Source organism: Biomphalaria glabrata, chromosome 2 (genome assembly GCF_947242115.1).
Source record: "Biomphalaria glabrata chromosome 2, xgBioGlab47.1, whole genome shotgun sequence".
NCBI lineage: Eukaryota > Metazoa > Mollusca > Gastropoda > Planorbidae > Biomphalaria > Biomphalaria glabrata.
In genome coordinates, this window is record NC_074712.1 from 40,613,067 (window position 1) to 40,623,282 (window position 10,216).

The 10,216-nt window shown below is 29.8% G+C and overlaps 1 protein-coding gene across 1 annotated transcript; it reads right to left on the reverse strand.

Annotated features, from left to right (window-relative positions):
• Positions 1-1,409: 1,409 nt before the first annotated feature.
• LOC129921592 (uncharacterized) lies at positions 1,410-8,630 on the reverse strand. Its single transcript, XM_056021193.1, has 5 exons — positions 7,902-8,630; positions 7,371-7,621; positions 5,690-5,936; positions 5,445-5,539; positions 1,410-3,614 (listed from the first exon to the last, which is right to left on the reverse strand). The coding sequence occupies exons 3-5, from the start codon at positions 5,904-5,906 to the stop codon at positions 1,410-1,412; spliced, it is 2,517 nt and encodes an 838-aa protein (XP_055877168.1). The 5' UTR covers positions 5,907-5,936; positions 7,371-7,621; positions 7,902-8,630.
• Between the last annotated feature and the right edge of the window lie 1,586 nt (positions 8,631-10,216).

The window sequence follows — 10,216 nt, forward strand, 5'->3', positions numbered from 1 at the left end:
AGAAAGGGCAAATTATTTTTAGATAATTATAGAAATCAAAAACAAATATCATCCAAAGAAAAGGGTTTGAGGAAAAGGCTAAAGCAAGTGAACACAAATAAACTAGAATGATGAAATGTGTTTTTCAATATTTTTATCCTGATGCTAGATGTATATTATTGAACTATTAAATTTATCACACTGAATTATTTTTCATTTTTAAAATTTTTAATATATAGTGTCCCCAATGGTGGACAATGGCTTTGTCTGCATCAAACGTGGGAAAATATAAAGTTTGCAATTGGGCTTGCAAAATGATGTGAAACACATCAGTCATCCTTAATCTATGAATAAAATACATTGCCATTATTATTGATGAATGAGATTATATATACAAGTTATATTTGGCTAATCCTATTTTTTGGCTTGTTTTTTTTTTTTGTGGTTGAAAACATGCTTCATATTGATTCATAGTTATGTAAGTCATCTCTATATATATTTTCTTTGTTCAATTAATTGTAATCATCTGCAAATGGTACAAATTTAGTTCTTGACCTAATTCTTACAGACCTAATGTTTTCACACTACGTTTGTTTTTTATTTTTAGACAAGCAAGTGTTATTCAAATAAGTTATTGTTTCAATGTAACAATTTGTAAATTAAAACTCTAAATGTCATCGTTACTTTTGGTGTCTAAAACGGATTGTTTAAAGTATCATGTATGCCATTGGATAAATTTAGTCTGTACTTCATTAATGTGATGTACTTAGTTGTCTGTCATGTTGCAACGTAAATTAGAACTGACATTAAATAAATAAATGAATGGGCTATGAATAGTGACACTTTAAAACTGATTAATTGTTGTATTAAAATTGTTTAAAGTTAAATTCTCAGTGTGCTATTAATTTTTTTTTTATAAAAAGTATGTTGATTAACAAATGATGAACAGATATTATTTAACAAATTCAGAATTCAACCAAAAAAATTCAAAATACATTTTGATCAGGAAAAATAGACATTAGTGTTATTCAATAATTATTTTTTTTATTACTTTTATTACAAGAGAATTTAAAACTGTATGTTATTTAAGTCAATACCTTTAATTTATGGAAATGGCACAAAACAAAGCCATAGTTAATAACATTGATCTGAACTCAACCTTTATGTTCTTAATTTTAAGAAGCAGTATAACTATAATAATGTGAAACGCACACACAAAAATTATGAGATAAAAGTACATTAAAAATCAATCATGCTGTGTGTGTGCATTTCTGACAAATGTGTATGAAAATAAATATATACTGTTATGTGTAACGCTTAATGCAGCTTGTAATTTACTAAATCAACCTATCAAATTACACTTAATTAAAAAGTTATTTAATTTAAATCAGACTTGTCCATTTTTCTTTTCTTTTTTAGTGGACTGTAACTTAAATGTGGTGGGATTGGACATTTCCCCGTGGCTGAAAAGCCAGTGTTAAATTTCTTTGAAGCCTAAGTTTGTTTTCTTGGTAACCAAAACTCCACAGATTCGGATTTTCATTTGTGTGGCCTAAACACCTATGCCTACCAAAATGTTCTTCAAGAGGATCTTGGCAAAATCTGTTGCTAAGTACATATTTTACACCATTTTGTAATAGATATCTAGTAGCTTCAGTAAAGGCATTAACAGTCATCACAAGACCCTTGTAACTTTGATGACTCAAAAACATTTTATTTCTTTGACTTATGCTAAATGGTCCTTCTCTCTTGTCCACAGAGCTTTTCCAATCATTTAAATACTTTACAAATTCATTGTTTAAAAACTCAAAACGAGGATCATCACAATTTGTGTACGGTAGAAGATCTGGCTTATTTACAGAATGAGCTTCAGATAGTGATCTGGTGTTCATACAGTCGAAAAAACGATCCATTAATAAAATAAACTTTGCTGTTTCTTGACTGTCTTTTGAACCATATGCTTGCATGACTGAACCTACAGTTTTGCTGAGAACCTGTGCTGCAAGTTGTACATTCATAATTGAATGTGATGTCAGATTTATGTGATCTGATGTTAAATGTGTTCTAAAGAGGTCTGATGTTATATCTCTATTGTACAAGTCAACAATATGACTCCAGACAATGTGATTTCCATTGTTCCATAGCAGTCTAGATTTGCCATAACCTGATTTAAAAATGTTATTTCGAACTGTTTTAAGTAAGTGTGGAACATCTGAAAGAAAATAAATAAATCTGTCTGTCGCACAATGATTTATGGTTTTAAAGCAAATAGTGCTATCAATTTGAGAATCATGTAACTGATGGAGTTTGACATTGGCAGAAGCTTTGTCACATGTTGAAGCAATCACTTTGAGCCCACAATGATTTTCTAAATTTTGAACAGCTCTCCAAAAGTTAGTATAAAGATCCAAGGGTGTTGCAGATTGTGTCCCGAAATATCCTAAACTCATTTTTAAATTTGTATTAATTCCTACAATAAAAAATACAAGTACATGGGTAGCAAGTTGGTATGATGAGCTTTCTTTTACATTGTCACTATTAACAAACCCAACAACTTCCCCACTTCGCTGATCATACACAAGATCACTTTTTATAGCCATCTCATCATGAAGTAAAATTACAAAGCGCTCATGTTCATCAAAATCCTTAGTTGCTTGTTTAATTGCATCTATTACTTCACAATTGAATCCAGTTTTAGGATGAATGGCATTTGTATAGTCTCGAATGGTTGCTTCACCTGGAAGTTTTAGTACACCAGTTTTTCTCAATGTTTGGTAAGCTGTTGGGCTCCTACTATGTAATAAAATTGCCAGTCTTAACATAGTCGGATGCCAACGCATCCCAAATGATTTAGAGTCAAATGCTTTTTTTTGTTCTTCCCAAAACAATTGAGACAACGGATCTGTGATGGCAGCATTTTCTATTACTTTTCGAATGCCTAAGTGTACATCCTCTCTAAGTTCAATATAATTTTTTTTGAGGACTGCATTAAAGCTTTGTATTTTTTTGGTCAAAATTTTATTTTCTTGTCTGCTATTTTTAAGTCTATCTTTTAATTTTAAAGGGCATGTTGAGTTCATGGAACAATTCAACTTTAATGGAGTTTTCTTGCTCATCTCAGCTCTATTCCACTTTTTCTGTAGTAAACGTTCAGAATCTTTGCAATGTGTGCATATGCCATCAGAAAGAAGCAAACAATGCCGAGATCGGATAATTGAAAAATGATAAAAGTTATTTGTTCCGAAATCTGTCTTGTTTAAAATATGTCTGAAATAGGTTTGATCTTTTTTTTCTGGAAGACTAGCTAATGCTTGCAAATGTTTTTGCCTTATACCAGGACAAATGGATTTCGATAAAATAATATCAAGATAACTTTTAATTTTTACTCCCTCATAACTTTGTGATAGATTTGGTGCTGGAATACCAACAATATGAATATCTGTCATAAAATCAAGTTTAAAAAATACTTTATATTTTAAATGAGATGTATCAGTCTCAAAAAGTCCAAATACAACGGCGTTTTCGGAATTCTCAATGAGGCACCAAGGAAGATTAATGAGGGCTGCATCTGCTTTTACTTCCTTAAAAGAGTAATACGCAACTTTCTGAGCCAAGGCAGGCGACGAACGTTCCACCTACAATATCATAATATATCTTAAATTCAATTATAAAATGCAGCATAAACAAATTCAAATCACCATTTTTATTATTGTATAAAAGTGATAAGGTCACTATAGTTGATGTTTATTAAGAGTTAATACCTAGGTACAACAAATGAGATTTTATAATTAATCTCCTCTGCTGCCACACAAACGTAACGTAACAATACAACACATAAACAAATTCACAACATTCACAAATGTATTCGATAAATATTTATTACATATAATTATATTATTCAAATTTTTAAATATATCAACATAATAACATTTTACATAGACGTTTACTGATACACAAGTGTACTTCCCCTCAAACAATGGAAAGGTCAAACTAATGTATTCCCATTCCCCATTCTAATGACTTATTATATAATAAACATATCAATGACTATATTAACACATAGATATACATAGGACTTTTTTTTTTTTTTTTTTTTGAAGACACCTAAATTGTCAGTACAAAGACTTTAACATATCTGAATAATAATGAATAAGATTGATACTTGTCAAATGAATCCCAATAAAACTTTGTGACAACAGAATAATGCACTGTAGAGTACCTCAGAATATGCATTTTTTAGGCTTTCAATACTGGAAATAGCGCCTGGCGGGGGGGCTTTGCCCCACGCTAGGGGAACTCACAGCGCTACCCAGACCCCATTACTATAAAGGGCGGGGAGTCTACAAAATTTCCACTAACTCCAGGAATAACTCATTCTAGGGTAAAATAAACGTCTTCTGAAAGAATGTTAGAAGAGTTAGAATGTAATAAAGATTAATTAAATATACACACACACACACATGTATATATATATGTATGTGTATATATATATATATGTATGTGTATATATATATATATATATATATATATATATATATATATATATATATATATATATATATATATATATATATATGTATATATCTATTTATGTGTATATATATATATTATATATATATCGCGAGGGAGGAGAAAAATAAGAGTTAAGGTTTCCCATCTCAAGTTTTAAAAAAATAAAAATAAACGTCTTCCGAAAGAATGAAGAGTCAGAATGTAATAAAGATTAATTATATACACACACACATGTATATATATATATATGTATGTGTGTATATATATATATTTATATATATATATATATCGCGCGGGGGGAGGGGGGCCACGAAAATAATTCCTGGCTATGCCCATGGTACTTATACTTTGTTTTAGTAATAAATTGATTGCAGGACAAACATTTAAAACAAATAAGATAGCATTGTGTTAGTGGTTTCTCTTTTCTTTTATATCTAGGGACACAAAAAAATAAAACAACCCAATTACTCAGTGCATTTGTTAATCTTTTATAAAATTTGAATTCATAAAGTTTGATTAGTTTTGTGATTTTTCAATATTTAATGATTAAATGTATAATTAAAAGGCTAAATTGAAAATTTCATTTTGTGAAAGAATAAGAAAAATATATATATTGAAGTATATAGATATTTAAATAATTTTTTTTATATACTTCCTTTTTCTTTTCTTAGTTTAAATTTTTAAAATATTTTCATGAATAATTTAGGTTATTTATGCATTTCTGTAGCCAATTCATTTACATTTGAATAATATCAAATATGTTAGATCATATAATTAAATAAAAATGTTACGTCAGTTTTAGTAACTCTTGCAGATTTTTGTTTGTCTCTGAAAACTCAATCTGTTTTATATCAGAATAATTTGAACTGAAAGATTTAAAGTTTCCCAGCTCAATTTAAAAATAAATATGTCTACAACCTGTTTTGAAGCGCATATTAAAAAAAAAGATTTACTGGTGGATTCCTGTGTATCTGTTTGTGCGTTTCAACAGTAGGCATCAACTCTGTAGGAAGACTTCCAGGTATAAGGAATTTTTTTCCAGTGGTGCCTGTGATACATGAATAAATATATTTTTTTTAGATGAGAGTAAACACTAAATTATGTACTTTAGACATTTTTATGATAGAAAAATACATCTATACTAAGCTCTACATTTTTTTTTGTTTCAATAATATAAATGATATGCATTTGAAATTACCTGTTTTGATGCAAGTCTGCTTGAAATGTATTGAACAAATTGTTGCCCTGTTAGGATTAAACCCTTTATCGGATCTATTTATACATGATATCAGCTGACTTCTCCATTGATCTTTTTCTGGTGTTTTATCCATTTTAGGTAGCTTAAAAAAGGACAAGCCTTTGCAACTACTTCTTGTGGCAGTGCATCCCACAATGGCACAATTAGCACCACCCATTTCCAGAGATTGAAATAAAATTTCTTGAACCTGCACATTAAAAATCAAAGAATAATTTCAAATATTGTCTAAACGTCTTGCATAAAAACTAAACAATTTTAGAATCAGCACATTTTTTTAAAATTTTATTAATTACTTTGATTCTCTTTTGCTGTTGCATGTATACAGATATACTCATCATACGATTCAGCATCTTTTAATTTGTAATTGTAGTAGAGTTAGAAGAAACTAAACAAATTTATATTTAATAATGAATACTACTACATTTAATTGTGATTCCTTGATTTAAAGATATATTTGACTTTATTTAAAATTGCACTTATATCATATGTATGGTTTAAAATAAAGTAAGAAATTACACTTTAAAAAAAATATGATTATAAGATTATTTAGTTGTAATGTGATAATTATAACGAGCTAAGGCTAAGTGGCAGTAATTTAAAGTGTCATATGTTTAGACATTAATTTCACTTTTACTATTTAAGTGAATTAAGATAAATCATAATATTAGACTAATATGATGCCACTAATGGATGTTTACTAAACATCACTGGTCATCACTTATTTAATCATTAATTATGATTAATGACAATACTTATTCTAATGGATTTTGACTCCACATCTACTACTTACTACTATTATATAATAGATCTATATCTAGATAGGTCTAGATCTAGATACTTATCATACTAGATTTCAAGATTCTATAACTATTTTGTGGGAAAATAGGCTAAGTACGCCTGAACTTGGCTTGGCTACATATGAAGCCATTGAAGGGGGCTCGAGATTCAACACCAGACTCGGATATAGTTGTGTTTACTGAGTGCCTAAAGGCAGCACGAAAAACATTTTCCAAGATACCCCCTCCCCCCACTGGTCCACAAATGAGATTGGACCAAAGCGCTCTAACTGGGCATGCTACATCTATAAGCATGAAAGTAGCGCTATATTACCTATATAAAAGCTATTTATTATAATGAATTTATTTTAATATTTTATTTACTAGATCTATTTAATCTCTATAGTAATAGACAGCTATAGTCTACTATCTAGACTATAGACAGTATTGATGAGTATTGTATTAGTATAGATTAGTAATAGAATAGTATACTATAATACTATAATAATATCATATGTATAGATCTATTTTAAGTAGATTAGTAGATGTATTCTAGATAGCCATATAGGGTCTATATACTAGACTTAATTACTTAATTCTATATATTTAAAAATAGTAAGTACTAGTGCTCAACTTGGACTAGATCTAGTAGTAGTAGTAGTAGATCTATTCTATATTAAATATTGACTATAATTATATATAAAATTTATAGTCATAGTATATATATATATATATTATAGATCTATTTCTAGAATGATAGTAAATGATACTACTTGTCTACTGACTAGATCTAATTCTAATATACGAATCTGGATCTAGACTTACACAAGTTACAGTACACTTACACTGATGATGATGATCTAGAGCGACTAGTTACTAGATCTAGATCTAGTCAAGTCAAAATACTCAAGTCAAATGTGAAATGATTGTAGTTAATTAAGTAGATCATAGGTCATAATAATACTAGACTTTACTAGTAGATCATAGATGAGATCTATTTAACTCTAAGTCATTCTAAATCAGAAGAGTCTAGATCTAAACACAATATCAGAAATCTGTTGAGGCAAACACTTTTCGTCTCCGTTTGTTCTTAATTCTAAATTCATCGAAATTCAATGTATTTTGAGATGTAAAAAAAAAACCAGATTAAATAGTATTCAAGTTAAGTGATTAAAACATATCTCATGGAATGGCGTATTTTTAAAAAAATGTATAGAGGCATATTATAATAAACGATATATTATATAATGTTTGTATATCAATATTAAATAATACTTATTTTATATCAATTGTCCAATAAAATCTAGCTCTAGATTTGATTTTAGATTAGGCTATATTGGTGTTGTTTTTTTTTGTCATTTTGTTTACAATATTACCGAGATGAACTTTTTCTGTTTCCCACGAGACGTGTATGCCTATAGCCTAGTCCTTTCGATAAAAATAATAAAAAAACGAATAGATCTAGAAATGCGTAGCTTGGAGTGTCAACACTGTATTAGTCTATTAGTATTAGGCCTATTTTTATTTTTATTTCGTGCAATTTAGACTTGTTGAGCTTAAGTCGGAAGTACACATTGAGTTTTACTGTGATCTACTAGATCTAAAATTACTAGATCTAGATCTATATATAGATGTAGATCTATAATCAATAATAAAACTATATATATTATTAATTATATAGAAGTACTATGAAGTAGAGAGAGTATCTCAAGAATAGTCAGAATAGTATCTCGTCATCTGTCATTCAGTCTCAGTGTCATATCGTGATCACTATGAGTAGGCGGCTGCAGAGTTATAGATCTATTCCATGAGTCGCCATGACAAAAACCCTGGCTAGATTTAGATCTACTGGTCTAGACATCTAGATCTAACTAGAATTAAACTAGAAAACTGAATTAGAGAAGTAGCTTTCTGGATCTAGATCTAGAACTAGAATCTATATTATTAATATTAGATCTAGTTGCGTCGAACGCTTAATTTTTGGTTGTTGTTTTTAATAAATGCACATAAAATACATTGCATTTTGGCAATAAAAATACCCAGTTGGTAGTCAAGTAATTCTAATAATTAATTAATGAATGACTATCAGTATTTGTTTTAGATCTATCAGATTCATATGACTTATTTATACTTATTTTATATCATTCGTCCAAGAAAATCTAGCTCTACATATATTTCATTTTAGATTAGGCTATAGTTTTTTTTTTTGGTCATTTTATTTAGGCTACAATATTACCGAGATGAACTTTTTCTGTTTCCAACGAGACGTGTATGCCTATATCGCCTAAGTCTTTCGATAATAATAATAAAAAAACGATTAGAAATGCGTAGCTTGGAGTGTTAAAACTGTATTAGGCCTCCTATTTTTACTTTTATTTCGTGCAATTTACTATATCGTAACAAATACGCATTTAGCGGAACGGTAGACAGGTCTTCATCCAGATTTAGTGTAAATAAACAAAACACAGAAACACTGAAAGATTGTATTTTCGGAATTTAGATTCTATTTTTTTGAAAAAATGTGGCATTTTATAGGGTGGTCGAAAAAAATAACTTTTGTGACGATCTCTTATTCGGGAAAATTTTATCTTTTATATCAGATAGTCAGAAAATGGATGAAGTTTTTACACATCTAATCAAATAGAGCGTACGAAAGTTTTACACCCATTGCAAGGGACTGACGGAGTAAATCTCTTCTTTGGCATCATCATGGATTTCTCCACATTGCACCATGCGCGAAAATGATGCGCGACGGCACTTCGACTCTCTTTGGCTTTGTAAAAAACTCGAAGCTTGTGTTCCATTAGTATAGTTCCATGCTCTAACCATCAAAAGCTGGTATCAAATTCTTGACAGAAAACGCAAAATCTCTTTTGTAATCTTGTAGGTTAGGCTTTCAAACAGATATCAAACAAACTTCGAATGGATGGTTTTGAGGTCATACGATGAGAATGTGTGGGCATTGGCATCGTATTGGTTTCAAATCAACCACGGCATTATTATTACTATTTTTTTTACACATTGTAATAACTTAAGTGAGGCATTTCAACGAGGCACACACATGTTTATTTACACGACATCACAGGTACACAAAACAACATCTTTCTTAGGCACAATCTTTTCACTTCGGCTCTCAACTTGAGCGGAAATCGTTCTCCTCTCTTCCTAATGTTGACATCCTTCTCAGTCTAGTTCATTACAGTGCGTACCTTCTAGCTTAGATGGCGGTGCGCATGGCAGAGTTATAACAATATTATAGACCCTACTGTCGTGTGATACGTAGGCTAACGTGATATATTAATAAACATTAACTTACTTCTTTTTAATTATGTTCAATGTTGTTTGGTTAACTCCTAGTTCTCTATCATTATATCAATTTCAAATACAAATTTGTAACCGGATTCGGAGATAATAATTAATAAAATTATTGACTATTGTGCTTCTTTAGTTTATCGTCATCTCTGATCTTAGTTTTATACATTGGTATATTTTAAAGTAGTAAGAACCACTCTAACCATCAAAAGCTGGTATCAAATTCTTGACAGAAAACGCAAAATCTCTTTTGTAATCTTGTAGGTTAGGCTTTCAAACCGATAACAAACAAACTTCGAATGGATTGTTTTGAGGTCATACGATGAGAATGTGTCGGCATTGGCATCGCATTGGTTTCAAAATCAACCACGGCAGGAAA

Coding starts and splice junctions, on each gene's coding strand:
- LOC129921592 (XM_056021193.1), bottom strand. CDS start 5,906: ATGGGTGGTGCTAATTGTGCCATTGTGGGATGCACTGCCACAAGAAGT. Junction 5,540..5,689: donor GCAGACTTGCATCAAAACAG/GTAATTTCAAAT, acceptor CATGTATCACAG/GCACCACTGGAAAAAAATTC. Junction 3,615..5,444: donor AGATACACAGGAATCCACCA/GTAAATCTTTTT, acceptor ATGATATTGTAG/GTGGAACGTTCGTCGCCTGC.